Genomic DNA, 16,831 nt, shown 5'->3' on the forward strand with positions numbered 1-16,831 from the left:
AAATATTTATAAAAATCGGTGATTCTATTTTCAATACAATAGTATGGATACTGTATGTTGCGATTAGCAGTCATTTATATGGGTTTTTACTATACCCTTTTTATTTAACGAAGATCCCTGGATCATAGTAAACACATCTTTCTTTCGTTCTCGTTACTTATTATGATCCTGGCATATTTCACTAAGGACCGCATCTACTACATTTTTTTTTTTGCTTACTACCCCCAAGTTCAGCAGCCGGCCTATTTCCTCTCGTACATCGAGATTAGACCATAATATACTCAGAAGGCAGTCTTCAGTTAAGTAGAGAGACTGAGGCGAGAAAGCAGATCTAGGAAAATCCACATATTTTTCGGCAGTGGCATTTTGCTCAAAAAAGAATTGGATGGAGCTTCTTTCAGCGGGTTTATCACTGTCAAACTAGACATTATATTTAAGAGAGTGATTAGTATTTACATATAGAAACATATATGAATGTATTATAAGACAGCTTCAAAATATTATCTTTACCTGTGCATTCCGATAATGAGATCTTAGTGCCGCTTGAACAACTCTCATGACCATCTGGCTTGACTTGCCGACTGTCAAACGGGGATAGATCGTTTTTAAAGGCTCGAACCCTGTTTCTGTACAAAAGTATTCGTATGCTTGGAGCTGGGACGGCTTGACTACATTTTCTTGGCCATATTTCTTCACATTCTTCACATAATCGGCTCTTGAACCGACCTTCCCATGATACAACAACGTACCAAGGCCGTAAATAAATTTCTGGGAATCTAGAACTTTATTCAGGAGTTGTGTGAGATCTGTTGGCGCAGTGGTAAGCAGCATATCAATCCACAAGGCGCAGGTCCAGAAAGCTTGAACCCGTAACTCATTCAACATTTCGACAAAGGATTGAATGGGCTCTGGGATCATAACAGCAAGTTCGGGCATGGCAACGGGATTGGGTGCGGAGTCGGATTCGAGCTTGGCCATTATACACGTCTTGGGCGTACCCAGAGTTAATGCAATAGTGGGGTGAACCCTTTTCAACCGTCGATCCTTGGCAGTGACCTCCTTCACTTGCTTTTGTATACCAGTCAAGTCGGCGTAGACGATCCTCCCTTGGTTCTTCTTTTTCTCCTTCTTTTGCTCAACCTTCTCTTCTTTCTCTTCTTTCTTTTCCTTCTCCTTCTTTACCTTGGGCTTTCTTTGATGGCTGGGGACGGGACGGTCATGTTGTTTACAGTTGGTCAGGTCATACTTCTTGGGGGAGAGTTCCCTTTCCGCAGTAGGGAAAACAGGTCGATAGCGGTTCGGCTTTGCGCGTTTAGGTATAAAGAACCTAATTACGAAACAACAATGTCAAGGGTTAGATGGCTTTTTAGTTTGAACTTGCTTTTCGTATATGCTCTGAAAAATGTTCATTTGAAGGAGCTTACCTGGGTTGAACAGGGTGTGTATCCATCCCACTTGGGCTTTTGTGTTCATTTTTTGAAGATCCAGGAGTCATTACCGGGAGACCAGATGGTGAATCAACTATGAATTAGTGGAGAAAAATTATTAGCTGGATAGTCGACAGATAAATGTGAGTAATAAAATAAGCTACAAAAGTAACATTACGCTTACAAGTAGAGTACCGATCTTCAATCAGAGCATTTCTTATAGCTAAGGGTATCAACAAATATAGATCAGAAAATAGACTTGGATTTAATGAAAGCAACCCTGGGACTTGGGTTCTATTACCTCGATGCTTCTGTGCAAGATGTATTCATTCCTGATGTGAATCGGCTAGCCTTTTGGATGGGTTCTCAAGTGAGATTATATCACTTTCAGCGACCACTCGATCTCTATAGTAAGTATCTAGATGTTCATTGCGTAGAGACGGAGCAGCATTTGCAGCAACCCTTACGTTCAGATAAAGGGACCCTCTGAGGGTTTGGATCCAACGGTCCCACTCATGTATAAGCTGATTAGAATATTCACGTTTTACTGCCCGAGTTGACCCTGTTGATTAAGGAAGTAGCCTGTGCCAACCCTTTTCAAACTGATACTATCTTTCCAACTGGATCGTTTTTTTGCGGTTTTATCTATCATGATTTTCTATTGCTCATAATAAAATAAAATAGAAAAAATAAAACATTAGATTTGTTTAAGGACATTTATATAGATGTAGATAACAAGTTTCTCTTGACAGAACAAGACTGTCCTTGTCTATATCTATCGCAACTGCCAAGGTACACCATTCAAGATAATGAACACCTCAGCAGGATCACGATGAACATACAGATGGCACCATATGTGTATGTCATATGATGACCAATTCAAATGATTACCTTTGAGAAAACAGGTAAATCTTGACTGACGATAGCAAAGAACAGAAGATAAAGGGTGAATTAGTTGTAATAAACAATAACGAGCCGGAGACCGTGGCTTTGCCACGGCCGGCTCTTGCCTCGTTAGAATTTTTATGAAGACAAAATAAAGCGTTACCATCTATAACATTTTTATTGACCGGGATCTTTTTTACCATTTTAAAAACTACAAACTATATAGAAATACAATAAAGCAAAATCCGGTAAATTGTATACAGCAGTAAAATAAACAAAAAATAAAATACAAAATAAGGAAGAATATCTAGAAGATACGGTAGTAAATGAGAGGATGCTTATTTACAAACCATCCTTGGAGACAATGTTCCGCAACTATAGCTCAGGTCTGAGATTTAGCTCAATTGCACCCATTGTACCGATATATGCATCCGCCTTCAGCTTGGACTGGTATTCGCTGATGAACTGAAGCCGATCCACCCCCAGTCTGCTGTATTGGTCGGTAGCGTACTAATAAGTCAAGCATGTATTCATCCTGATGAAAAATCGCTGGTCTGTTGAGCTCAAAGGATGAATCTGCAGCCTGTACGTGTAAAACTCCTCCAGCTTGGCGTATTCTCGACTTTTCCTAGCTCGGCCATCGCCCTCACCTACATCCACCTCTAGCTGGCCGTTTTCGCTACCGTCATAGCTGTCACCATGAGGCCCTGCAGAGGTTTGACCTGGCCTAGGCCATTTTTTATATGTCCAGTCCTCGCCTTTTGGATGCAAGAGGTTATTATCCTCGTAGCCATGGTCCATATGTGTGTGACCTCTTTTTATTCCTTCTGACCGAGAAAAAACTAAAAATAAAATAAATAAAATCTAGCGTTCGCTCTGATCTACTCTCTATCTTCTTTTTTCTCGCTCAGGAACACATCCAGCGTATTGAAGTTCCAAATGAGCGAGTATGACACTTCTGATCCAATTATACACTCTCTCCAGAGCCAGCTGGCTACACTCACCAGCCGGCTTGAAGCTCTCTCGACTAGCTCTGAATCCAGTCGATCGAACCCCTACTTGGTTCCAAAAGAACCAGCTTACGAAATTACACCTGACGACTCCATTCTCGTCCACTACCCAGCAATGGACGGGAAAGATTTTTTCAAACATAAATCTGGAAACCGTGCAGACGATCTTGCATATGCAACAGAAATGGCTAAAGAGATGCAGTCTTTTGCCAAAAACACAACCCAAACCTATTCTGCACCCAAATCGGCACTCATTGACTGGCCCGACTCTTCCTCTCACCACAGTTCCACGGACAAAACAATCTCACGCTATCAATCACGATTGGCAAACCTTACAAGACCACTTGATCAATTTGCCACGGAAATGTTTTCCTACGAAGTTGACCCTGCGGTCGCACAAGCGTGTTTACAGCTCGCACAGACAATGCGTGAACATATTGCACACCTTGCACAGCAAATGTCAAGCGACAGGGAGGACCTTGTTTACCAAGCGCACAAAATTTCAGTCACCAAGGACACAGTTGATCCACCAATTGTCTCTACTTCAGACTTCATTGAAGCCAGCAAATTGGCAAAGAGTGTTCGTCAGGCTACTAACCCGACAAGACAACGGGCGTACAACAGGAGGACTCAAAACCGGAGTTTCTTTAGCGCAAATACTTACAGACCCACTTCTAATTCTAGCCAATCTCATCCATCGGGTCAAACTCAGACCGCCCACTATCAAAATGACAATGGTTCTTTTTTTGGGCGAGGCCAAAATCCAAGGAGAGGGGGACGAGGCCGAGGCCGAGGCTACCAAACCCCTCAATCCAACCAGACAAGTCAGGCACAGACTGCAGGCCAGCAGTAGGTGGCCGTTTACAGATTTACAGAGAAGCATGGGCTCTCATAACCGACAACGAATGGGTCAAGTCGGTCGTCTCCGAGGGATTCAAAATCCCTTTCCACAAACGGCCACCGATATCCAGTTCAACAGCGTACCAAGCTCGAGTAGCAGCGGAGGAAGAGAAGGCGATCGATCAAGAGGTAATCGCACTCTTAGCCAAAAGAGCAATAGAGGTCGCTTCGGGCCCTGGTTTCAAGAGCCGAATATTCACTCTCCCCAAGAAAACCGGGGACATTCGTCCAGTCTTAAATCTAAGACCGTTGAATGCCTACGTCTCAGAGCGGCACTTCAAAATGGAGACGATGACGACAGTATGCGCAATGTTACAGAAGAACGACTTTATGACAAGCATCGACCTATCAGACGCATTTCTTCACGTACTAATCCATCCAGATTATCGTCATTATCTACAGTTCCAATGGAAGAACCGGAAATTTCAATTCCGTACACTTCCCTTCGGGCTCTCACTCTCTCCGCTAGTGTTCACCAAAGTTCTCAAGCCTTTCCTCAAATGGGCACGACGACGAGGAATTCGCATATCAGCGTACCTAGACGATTTGATAATCCTAGCCAAGAACAAAGAACAATCAATCCAGTTCACTCAACTAGTGCAAGACAAGTTGGCAGCGCTAGGATTCCTCATCAAGGAAGCCAAGTCTACGTTGATCCCGTCACAGAAAATAGACCATTTAGGCTTCACCATCAACTCCCGGGATATGACTGTCACAGTTCCGAAATCCAAAGTCAGGGACATACGGCGCGAGGCAGGAAAGCTACTACGAAAAGGCGCCACTTCTTTAAGGGAACTTTCTTCGTTCGTCGGGAAAGCAATGGCAACATCTATGGCAGTGTTCCCAGCGCGATTCATGACACGGAATCTGCTTCACCTCAAGAACACAGCACTAAAAGCCAAGGGAGCTTCTTGGTCGGACACGGTCACCCTCACGGAACCAGCCAAGGAGAACCTTCAATGGTGGAAGGAGCAATTGACGTCATGGAATGGTCTGTCATGGATTCAACAACAGACACAAATGGACATATACACGGATGCATCGGACACCGGATGGGGGATCGTGATCAACAATCAAACATGGAGTGGCAAATGGACTCCACAAGAGAAAGACCACCACATCAACTGGAAGGAACTACAGACAGTTCTTCGAGCTGTTCAACTACCAATAACACAGGGCAAAATGATCAACATCATATGCGACAACACGACAACGATTGCACACATCAACAGGTTCGGAGGGACGAGGTCTCCGGAACTAATGAGACTAGCGGACACGTTATGGCGTCACTGCCTAGCAACGGGGACTCGACTTCGGACGACATACATCCCATCTGCATTCAACCCAGCGGATGCACCGTCACGGCGAATGATATCGCAATTGGAATGGAGGATCAGTCGCCCATTCTTTCAACAACTGGAACACCAATGGGGGCCACATCAGGTGGACCTATTTGCGTCGGCACAGAACAAACAGCTACCGACATTTGTCTCATGGAAATTCCATCCAGATGCTCTGAAGATAGACGCCCTTCAACACAACTGGACAGAGATGGGCAACCTTTACATTTGCCCCCCATGGAATCTTCTATCAATCATCTTGGAGAGGATACAGACCCAGAAACTGACAGCAACAGTAATAACCCCATGGTGGCCGAGTGCAATATGGTTCCCAACCATCAAGGAGATGGCAGTAGCACCACCAATCCCGATCCCTCGGGAAGCAGTCCTACCAGCCGTCGGAAGCGCAAGCGATCTCCTCAGCAAGAATCCACTCTGGTCATTGACAGCATGGAGAATAAGAGGCGACGTAAAGATCTAGATGCAGGACTCTCACCATCCGCTATCACTCTACTAGATTCAGCAGGTGCCAACAGCAAAACACGTCGACAATATCTGCCAACTCAAGAGGCTTTCGCAGTATGGGCTCAACAAGAAGGCTTCGACCCTAGTACGCCAAATGCAATTGCTGTAGTTAACTATTTATGCCATGCGCGGATTATCTATTCTTGGAGTAGGAATACCACTCTTAACAAAAAATCAGCCATCTTAAAGCTTTACGACGACACATCCGTGATCACAGGCAATATCTACTTTCAGCGGTTCATGGCAGCAATGAAAAGTACTGGCGTATTTCAAATGGAGCACGTATCCGCACTCGACATTTCACCCATCCTTTCATACTTCCGCATGGAGGACAATGTGGATCTTGATATGCCTAAGCTCTCTCGCAAGCTCTGCTGGCTCTTAGGCGTTTGTGCGTTTCTCCGGCCAGATGATATCGGTTGCATCGATGTGTCAAAGTCAGAGACCAATGAAAAGGGTCTTCTCCTTACCATAGTCTTCCCTAAGGAGCGACGCGATGGGCAGCGCATCATAAAGTCGATCTTCGTAGGTAGACACCCTAACGACAAGAAAATTTGCCCAGTCGAGGCCTATACAGAATACACCAGACGGATAGCGGACACACCTCTCGAAATCGAGCACCACAAAGATCAGGATTATAAATTCAATCCTCTTATGCGCTTTGTGAAAGACAAGTCTAAAGTCCTTAGGGTCAGTACCATAGGCACTTTTATGAATGAAATCACACGTCGAATTCCAAATCTTCCGTCGAAACGGCCTCCTCCAAAGCCGCGCGCTATAGGATCAACCTTGGCAGCCATCGCTGGCGTATCAACCCAAGATATCATGGTTCAAGGGAATTGGTCGTCTGACAAGGTTTTCAACAAACACTACCGTGTTTCCCGCAAAACCAATTCAAATTTGACGACGTCTGTTTTTGGTTCGCTCTGAAGTCACATATGGACCATGGCTACGAGGATAATGATCTGGAAGTGCTACAAAGGACGCACTATCCTCATTATCAGAGTAGCCATGGGACATATGTCCCTCCCACACCTCCCTTTTCTTTTCACTCGTTACTAGATAGAGAGTAGATCAGAGCGAACGCTAGATTTTATTTATTTTATTTTTAGTTTTTTCTCGGTCAGAAGGAATAAAAAGAGGTCACACACATATGTCCCATGGCTACTCTGATAATGAGGATAGTGCGTCCTTTGTAGCACTTCCAGATCATTATGGAGGCTCTCGTGAGCTGGATGAACCTCACTGGTTTTTTTCAAACCACTGGCTCTGCTTTCAATTATGATGCCTTGCTGAGAAACCTTACTACTGGCGCCAGCCATCAATAGCACGATTCCAGTTGATGAGAGGGCCTGTACTGCATTCGCCTTTGCCCTCTCCCCTCATGCTGAGGCCCAGCACGGATGACGACCTTCAGCCGCATGATATCCTCGTGCGCACATTCTCTGACATCTTTGAGCGTATGGGCTATCGGGTAGTGTAGTTCAAGGAGCTACTGTGGTTACTGCAACAGGCCTTCATCAAGGAATCCCCGAAATGGTTATTACGGAGTCTTGCTTGCTGAGCAGGGTCATGAATGTGAGCATGAGCCTGCAGGAACAGAGAGGCAGCGCCTTCAGTTGGCGTCATAGGATCAATCAGAGTACCAACCCTTCCAATGGTACGAAGCCTGTACACTCCATATAGGTTGTTCGCAAGGTCTTTATCAAGGTTCACTTCCATGGACGTGAACGAAAGAGCGCAGTTATATGCTTATATGTGTTAACGGAATAACTTACCTTGCGGCTCTGCCCATCAAGAAGTTAAACCAAGGCTAAGTGGAGGAATATCCACTTGACCTCTCCCACAGCATAAAGGAAATTCTGGTCGGCTTTTACTACTGCGTTGCACACACATTCTTCAATAAACATGAAGGCACCGCAATAATGGCAACTGACCGGTACCTATATTGCATAATATTGGAACCCGAAACGAAATCCAGCTGAAACCTTTTTCTAGCGGGTGGTAGAAAGTTGTCTTCGATAGAGGAATTATCTTCGGTAGAAGGAGCATCCTCAACAGAAGGATCACCTTTACGCTCGTGTATTCTGAAGGTCAATGGTAAATGGTAAATGGTAATTGTGTAAGATTAAGTACACGCAATGTATAATACAGTATAATAAGCCAATAAAAAACCGAACAAAAAGTAGCACACCCTTGTCTTTGCACGGGTCTTTCATTTTCATCTCCACCATCTCCAAAACAATACTTCGTGTGCACACAGGCCTAGCGCCATTTTGCACTGAGTTACTAACAACGCTATTAAAGCAAGCAGTAAAAAGGAAAAAGCTAAGGATTAATAGTCTATTGCTGAGACGAAAAAATCCAACCGTTGAAAATCAAACTCACCCTTTATTACTTGAGCATGGTCTACATCTACTCCTAGGCAACTGCAGATACTGCATTTATACACTGTAGGAGCTGGTTGACGGTGCTCGCCCTGCAGGTAAGTAATAATGATGGAGGGTTAAAAAAAGAATGACAAAATCTAATGAATATAAAATAGGAACCTTTGCCTTCGAATTGACCCAATATTCTGCACATCGTTGCTGGCAGCGTTATTCAAGTTATAGAAGGTATATAAGCTTAAGCTCAGCATGCACCAACCACTACCATGTCAAAATAAAATAAAATAAAATAAAAAAAAAAAAAAGTTTTCTACGATTGTTAAATACCGAAATCACTCATTCTTAATTATTTGGGTATGAGCTGCGCACATGGCCTGGACGACTGCACCCACATACAGACGTGGAATGGAAGGGGGAGCGAGGCGATTGGGAAAAATCGTTCTGTCTTTATCAGTTGGGAAAATATTATTAATGTTTATATATTCCAAAAACATAAAAACAAAAAGATAAGAAGGCCTTACCACATTCCTTACATTCTGAGGGCATAGTCTCTTGCCATGTCTGTCGCTGCTGCACAGGCTACATGCCATGAGGCGTAGTGTTGAGAGGGATCTTTAACTAATATAGATAATAAAATCCAAAAATAAAATAAAATAAAAATAAATGTAATAGTGGCAAAAGTAGAGAACAGTGGATAAACGTGAATTATATGTAGTCCCTTCGGAAATAAACCGATATTCTCCTCACCTAATGCAATATCAAAAATAAAGATAAGCATTTTAGCATTGGCGGGTATGCAAGCGAAAATGCTAGAATTTAATTGTTACACTAGATTGTTCCTCGCAGAAGAACTACGTAATGTAAATTATCATTCCCATAGTTTTAGATAGGCTTTCTAGCATTACTTTTGTAGTGTAGGAGGTACTCTTTTATGATCATTACTTGGCTATTTAGCTACCTCTATTATAGACAATGCATCAGTATGGTACGTAGGTCCCTTGTCCTCTTTTTGTGAGGGAGATTGTGGGATTGAAAGAGAGCGAACAGTTGTTCATGTGGAGGTATGCGGGACGGCTGCTGGAGATCAACTCGGTGGAGTGAGTGCCGTTAGACCAAGGACTTGAGCTTGGCTATCCTTAGAATAGGACAAACACATCCTTGCTGCAAGAGCAACCTACGTCAAGCAAGCACTACATCGAAGTTCAGCTGCAGTCTTAAACCTTTCTACCTCATTTTTCCTTTCTTCCCCTTTTTCCATCTCCTATTCAAGCAATGCAAGCAGGGCAGAGCCGATTGGCCTATAAGCCCAGTCATATTCCTTCACCTGTTCTCCTCCTTGTAAGCTCTCTTCAAACCTCCGTCTCACCGGACTTGCCATGCTTTGATGACCCATTTGGCAGGTGGCGAAGGTCTGACAGATGAACGTATGGAACATATCTTTTTTTTTTCTTTTCAAATGAAGGGTGAAAGATATGTGAAGGTAAAGTGTGTGAAAGCAAGGAATGTGATAGAAGAAGGTGTAGAGTGGTAAAGTACGCCAAGAGTTCAGGCCCATAATATGTATATACTCTCGCATCGTATATTGTTGACATGACCTTCAATAGTGTGTATGGTATACCGTACTCAGAGTAGAGGTCAAATTTTTTTGAGCAAAAATTTTTTGGTGTCGACATTTGCAATGAAGAGAGCACTACCCTTTATTTTCTCTTTTCATTTACAAATAAGATACCTCTTTATTTCCACCCAGGGAGCCATATTGGGGCCAAAGCCACTCTCTGTAGCAGTCACTTTGCCTTCTTGGCAGTCACATTTCGGCACGTGCAGACACCCTTTCGTTTTAATATGTAGGATAAAATAGTGGTGCAATGAAATAAAAAGTAGAGATGAAGTTACAAAATTTTTTATCTTTGTATGTTGAAAAATACTCTCATTATTTTTTTATACTCTCTTTTCTTTAACCACCTCAATACCAGTTTCTTCCATTCATCGCTTTCTTTTCATTGCTGTTTGATCTACACCACTACAACTAAACTTTTGTGCCGATTAATCGCAACAAATGACAACCGAAATTACGCTCTTTTGCATTGTTGATGGCGATTCCACAGCATTTTCAGTTGACATTCTACCAAATAAGACTGTGGATCATCTCAAGAAGAAAATCAAGGAGGAGCAATCGCCTTTATTTGATAACCTTCGTGCGCAGGACCTCATCCTCTTTCATGTTTTAATCCCATCCGCACCAAAAAGACAAATCGCGCTTAACAATCTGACTGCCGATGATGAGGCAAATAAGAAGCCGCAGGAACTTGACGACTCAACAAGCGAGATCTCTGAGGTCTTTGGTTCTACTCCAGCGAAGAAAACCATACACGTCATTATTCAGCGGCCATCACAAGGTAGCTCTTGATGGGCTGGCTACTGATATTTTCAGCCAGATGGAGCTTAAACTCCTGTGCATGACGTCATTGATCAACATTACTGTTCATGCTAACATGTTTATTTATTTTATTGCTGTTGCAATTGTTAGGATCCTTTGCAGGTACGAGTTCTCAAGTCAACAGTAAATGAGTCTATTTCTCAAGTAGACTTTCAGCATCGCAGATGCTCTGTATTCATTCCTTGGGTCTTTTGATTGAGTTTGCACACCCGGAGCCTATTCCTAATGCCCTTTCTTTTCTTTTTTTTTGTGGTTGTGGATTGAGTCAATTTCTCGTTTAATCTTTTGCTACATGCTGCAGCTTATTCTAACGCCTTTTCTTGAAACATTATGGATACTTAGGTCCAAGAGCTTTAGAACTAAATGATGAGGATGGTAAGAGATTTGTCGGGTTATATTACGGGTTATATAGCACATTAGTTTTTACGGCATATTAACATTGTCCGTCACATGTCATATCTAGAGAGACTCTGGCTTGAGAGAATCAAGAAGGAATTCTTCCAGGGAAAGGTCAAGCAATTCCTAGAATCATACGCCAATGGTGACCTTAAACTTCCACTGACTGGGGGAGTTGTGTCAGGTCTTCCGAAAGTCCCTAGGAGAGGAACGCCAAGCGAGAAAAAAGAATGGCCAAGTCTTCTTCTCCTTAGCCCATCGACATCTCTCAATAACACTATATACCATCCATGTGAAGAGGCAATCAAAAAAATTTATGAAGATGATCCTCGTCAACTATCATTGTTTGGAGTTAGTGGTTGCGGGAAGACCAGGACTGTCATCGAGATTCTTTCCCAGAAATGGGGCATCTATTTGAACGCCAGCAGCACCGATAGAGGATCCAATGACTTGACATCGCTTGCTAAGTTTATGCAAGAGGCAAATTTGGAACGGTTATATAATAATCAAGATAAGGCAGAAAATGGCCTTAACACACAAGCAATCACGCACTGCCTACTCCTGTCAAGACTACTGATCTTCCAACACTGTCTGGGATTGAACAAAAACCTAACTTGTGAAAGCTTGATGCTCTTGCAGGTTTGCCCCTCAGCTTTCAGCAAGGAGGTACCCGATATTTTTGACAAGCTTTTCAATACTATAGCCGCAGGCTTCCACAGGGGAGGTGTTGGAAGAGGGAACGTATGCCGTGTCGTTCAAAAAGCTTTTGAACAAGTTCAAAGTCAACTGAATCCATCGACCAAAATTCTGATTGTAGTTGATGAGGCTCAGAATTTCAGCCGAGTATTTGAGAAACGATTCCAATCGAACCTACCCGATAGCAGACCGAGGCCATTACTATCGCCTGTAGTCCATGGCCTTGAAACAGTAACCACGGATTCGCAACATGTTTGTATCATTCCGTGTGGGACTGGCCTTAGTCTTAATGACCTTCAATGGTTGGAGGATTCTGGCGCAGAAGCCAAAGGTACCAAGGAACCGGATGGAGGTCAATCCTATCGTATCACCAATTTTTCTGGATGGAGTAGTATAGCACAAATCACCGAATACTTAGAGCGTCTTAAAGATCAAGTGACTACAGGTCGTGAAAAAATCGATGAAATGATACCGCCAGCTGCAGTCGATACGATGTACCGACTCCTCCGAGGCCGATTCCGACCCATTATCAGCGTGATCGAGGGAACTATATGGAAGCACAATGCGATCGAGGAGACTAAAAGGGAGCAAAATGAGCCAGGATCTCAAGAAGAGCCAATCTGGATGAAGGAGATAAAGGACGTGCAACAAAGGCTAGCAACTTGCCCTGATGATTTGAACCAGAGGAAAAGGGGGAACTTATGCTCTGACTTTCATCACGCTATGAAGGCGCTTAATGTGGAGAAATCTGAGATGCTCTATCTCGTCAAAGTAGCACTTGTTCGCATGGTGTTATTTGGAGTACAAACTGTTATCGCTAAGGAACTTCCCCAACTTGTAGAATCGGCGCTTGGTAGGATGGAGTTTATCAAGTCAAAATCGTCAGAATATCGTACAGTGATCGACGAACCATTTGTGTTTCTTGCAGTCCACAATTACTTTCAAAAATCAGACCCTGGATTTCACAACATGATAGTTACCTTTTGGACATTCACTAAAGACCCCAAAATACATGGAAAATTTTGGGAGTGTCAAGTTCCTTTGAGCTTGATCAACATCTTCCACAACAAGACGCTTGCGAAAAAGATGTTTCCAAAAAATGCACCTCTGGATCTGGTTGATCACGAAGCCACCATAGTTGGATGGAAAAAATCCCGCATTGGAGCTGATTGCAGTGACTTGACTATGGAGCAATTCTTGGAGGCCCATTTCGACCATGATTCGAGGATTGATAAAAGAGAGATTCCTCCATTTTATTTCCCCACGGACGAAATCACTGGTCCAGACATTGTGTTTATTCTCAAGATCAACAAAAAGATGTACCCCGTATTTGTCCAGCTCAAATTCGTGAAGAAGCTTGATGGTATGAAAGCAGCACACGCCTTAGAGACAATTAGCCGCGACGCGATCAATGTACACCATTTGCCCAACTTTGACCGCTTTTGCCCTCCGAATGAAAGGTATCTTAGCTTGTTGTTAATGTATCCTGGAAAATTGTCAGATAAAAATAAGACCATGCATCCCCCAGATTCAAGGCAGGCTCTAATGGTGATAGATGAGGGCAACATTGCCGAATACTTTCATGAGAACGAGATTGAGCTATTGGATTCCATCAAGAGAAGTGGAGAGGCAATTGAGCATGGAAGAGAAAAGAAGATCAAATCCAACGAGCAAGAATCGTCCTTAACACTGCAAGATGGCGACTAATTGTTTTCAGAAAATAAAAAAAGCTTATTCATTCACATAAACGTTTGTAACAACCCAGTTTATTTTGTTGAACTCTCTTGGTGCGGAGATCGCACCTTCTTGGAAAACTGTGCGTGCTCTTCCAGCGTGTGAGTGCGCATCACAAATGATCCTCCTGCACTCTCACAAGCCTGGGAAAGGTCATCCTTACTCATCTTGAACACAGTCCTCCTCGTAAGCTCTGTTGGCCCCGTGGGATACCCAGATGCAGGGATCTAGCAGGCAGAGCTCGAATATCTCTGGTACATGATGAAAAAAAAAAAAAAAAAAAAAAAAAAAAAAAAAAGCAGGTTAAAAGTATGATTTGGAGCAGAAAGAAGCAGAATGAACCTCAATTTATAATCGCCATGGTCTGTCTCATTGCATTCCGGACAGTCAACGGACCGATCAGATTCGACGATGTTAATAAAGTCTACTATGTGGATCCTGCGGACCATGACAAAAATAAGGAAATACTACAGAGCGTTTTTCGCCGCGATTTAGTGATGCTCATAGGCGCACGTGCCTCTGGAAAAACAACATGGTTGTATCGACTTATCACCCAATTAACTGACTTTGGGTATCGCTGCCTCCCGTAAGCCAACTTCCGCGAAAATGGATAAAGTGGATGCAATGTATGCGCTATTGTACCGGTACTGACCTTATATTTTTCATTTAGACTATCATTTGAGGAAGTTAACGTTCGCAATAATGAGTCTGTTTTCTGGAGAACTTTTGGTGATGCGAGACGTACACTCGAAGTCAAATGGGTATGTTTTTTAAGCTTAGTTAACTCTCCACGAGTTGATGTGCCATTCTAATACAATGAATTGTGCTCAATGTCAATAGTCATCCAGGAATGATTTGTCTTTGTGGACGCTCCATTCATGAGGATCTTCGCTCGAAAGTCAACGGCTCGACGAAATGTCTCGATTACGATACATGGCAGGACTTCTCCACAGACAATCAGAATAAGAGGATGCTTTCGTACCATACTTTCAGAAGGATGGTCGATTCACTTTTGAATGAATCAGCTACAGATGCTGTTAATCTTCTCCGAACAGATTTTATTGGGTATCTCGGCGATATATCTATCACAGACATGGAACAACAGAGATTGGCAGACTTCCTAACTGCAGAAGGGGTGCTGATAAGACTTGATGGCAGTAACTACCGTATGGCCTCAGCATTCATTGACTCGTTTGTGAGGAGATATATTATCCCATTAATATATCCTCACGCTCCTTCAGAGTCACCCCCAAAGAAAAGAGGAGGATCATTGGATATTTTAGAGATTATGAAGATTGCTCTTCGATTTTTCGATAAAGACTTGATTATGCAGGCGGAAGATCGATCATACAAAAGTTCGGGGAGAACAGTTAAGGTTATGGGCGACTACAACGCCAGTGTCCCTCGAGAAAGCGTCTATGACACGGAATTGATGAGAGTTCTCACCAACTGGCTAAACAAAACAAAAAAATATGAGATCATTGGCTAGTGGCACCTCCGTGAGCGTGAGGACCACAAATATAGTGACATTGTCATCAAGAAAGCAGGAAAACCTACGGTTGTTATCGAGCTTTTGGCTACAGGGAATCAAACTTCTATTAAGGACCATATCAGCAAGACGCTAACTTACAAACGTTTGCTCCCAGCAGAAGAAGCTTGGGTTGTTCATTTTACCTGTGCGGACGACTATTTTAAGCACCCATACTGGCAAACCGACGCGGAACTGGACCAAGGGGTGAATTTGGTGCATTTCTGGCACGATAGGAGTTTTGATACAGTGCGGATGAGTGCTCGCTGGAAGGACAGTAGTGGCAATACTCAAAGAATTGACAATGAGCTGTTGACTATCTAACAGCAATTCTATTTTTTTTTTACCCAACATTGTAAGGACGTCCCATTTTGTTGAGATAGGCTTTATAATTTTGCAGATCTGTTTAAATAGCTGCTACTTTGTATATTTCGCATTGATTGCATTAAAACACTCTCTCTTCATTAATGACAAACAATTTACTTTATGTATCTATACCTTAATCTATATTTATATATTAGTCAGAAAGGCTTCGGGTCGAGTTGGGTAACCTGGCTGTCACGTCACGAGCCTTATTGCGGGACCTATTTTGGGGCAAATGATATCTATTCAGCAACAAATGTCGATGGATGCGGAGCATGTTCTACCAAATTTGTCGTAAGGACATAATATCTTCTATAACGTAAACACCATTCAACGTGGTAGCATCCACCCAATCTGAAGAACTATGTATATAGAATAATAATAAATAGTTGCTGACTTTTTATGAATAGGCGTGCTTGTCAGCCTGAAACGACACAAATTGGCATTGATTACCAGGCTCGCACAATTCGAGCTCGAACTTTTTGATACGAGAAATGAGCTTGAGAGTGCCATGGACACAAAGGGAAGTATAAAGAGAAGACTGAAACTTTCTTCATGACAACTGAAAATACAAATCGAATACATGATACTGAAGTACAAGGCATTTACCGCGAAACTTGGCTGTGTTAATTTGTTCTGAAAAAGATATCAGATCATTAAACTCACTTTAAATGCGCAAACCGGGCTTCATTACGACATCTGGGCTACATGGGCTCACAAAAGTGATGTTAGCCATGTACAGCCTTCCACATTTGAAAGTAGAAACACCAAATATTTTATGTTGGCTTCAACTTTAATGAATTTGACCCACTTATTGACACATCGATTGGGCCGCTGATAAGGCGTAATCGACGTCTGCCAAAAAATGGCCCGTGTCTCTTCCTCTGTATGCTCATATTTATTTTTTTGCTTTGTATCTCTTCCTTTTTCTTCCATTCTCTTGTGTCTCATCTCCCTCACTGCGTGTTGGTTTCGTTCTTTGTCTCTTTCCTCTTGACCACTCTTTCATCTTTCTTTTTATCTTTCCACAATGAGTGAATCCAACAAATACATTTTTTTCTTTTGTGCCAAAGGACTCGTGGGAAAAAAGAAAAAAGATGAAGAAAAATTACTCCATGAATGAATATCATGATCATTTAAATCGTTATCACTTATCCATCCTGGTTGAGTTCGAGTTAGAAAATACAACTGAACCTTTCCTCA

General features: G+C 42.7%; 3 protein-coding genes across 3 annotated transcripts; 2 read left to right on the forward strand and 1 right to left on the reverse strand.

Moving 5' to 3' along the window:
• Positions 1 to 153: 153 nt before the first annotated feature.
• Positions 154 to 1,495, reverse strand: BCR41DRAFT_375506 (hypothetical protein; the record flags this gene model as incomplete). Its single annotated transcript, XM_022026958.1, has 3 exons — positions 154 to 420; positions 511 to 1,327; positions 1,425 to 1,495. The coding sequence occupies 3 exons, from the start codon at positions 1,493 to 1,495 to the stop codon at positions 154 to 156; spliced, it is 1,155 nt and encodes a 384-aa protein (XP_021875794.1).
• An 8,870-nt stretch (positions 1,496 to 10,365) lies between these two features.
• On the forward strand, positions 10,366 to 11,121 carry BCR41DRAFT_218585 (hypothetical protein). The gene is made up of 2 exons (XM_022019996.1): positions 10,366 to 10,870; positions 11,002 to 11,121. Exons 1-2 carry the CDS (start codon positions 10,531 to 10,533, stop codon positions 11,040 to 11,042), a joined length of 381 nt encoding a protein of 126 aa, XP_021875795.1. The 5' UTR covers positions 10,366 to 10,530; the 3' UTR covers positions 11,043 to 11,121.
• Positions 11,122 to 14,809: 3,688 nt separating this feature from the next.
• BCR41DRAFT_364102 (hypothetical protein) lies at positions 14,810 to 15,639 on the forward strand. The gene is made up of 2 exons (XM_022025998.1): positions 14,810 to 15,225; positions 15,262 to 15,639. The coding sequence occupies exons 1-2, from the start codon at positions 14,831 to 14,833 to the stop codon at positions 15,587 to 15,589; spliced, it is 723 nt and encodes a 240-aa protein (XP_021875796.1). The 5' UTR covers positions 14,810 to 14,830; the 3' UTR covers positions 15,590 to 15,639.
• The last annotated feature ends 1,192 nt before the right edge of the window (positions 15,640 to 16,831 follow it).

This window comes from Lobosporangium transversale (genome assembly GCF_002105155.1).
Source record: "Lobosporangium transversale strain NRRL 3116 chromosome Unknown BCR41scaffold_69, whole genome shotgun sequence".
Classification (NCBI taxonomy): Eukaryota; Fungi; Mortierellomycota; class Mortierellomycetes; order Mortierellales; family Mortierellaceae; genus Lobosporangium; species Lobosporangium transversale.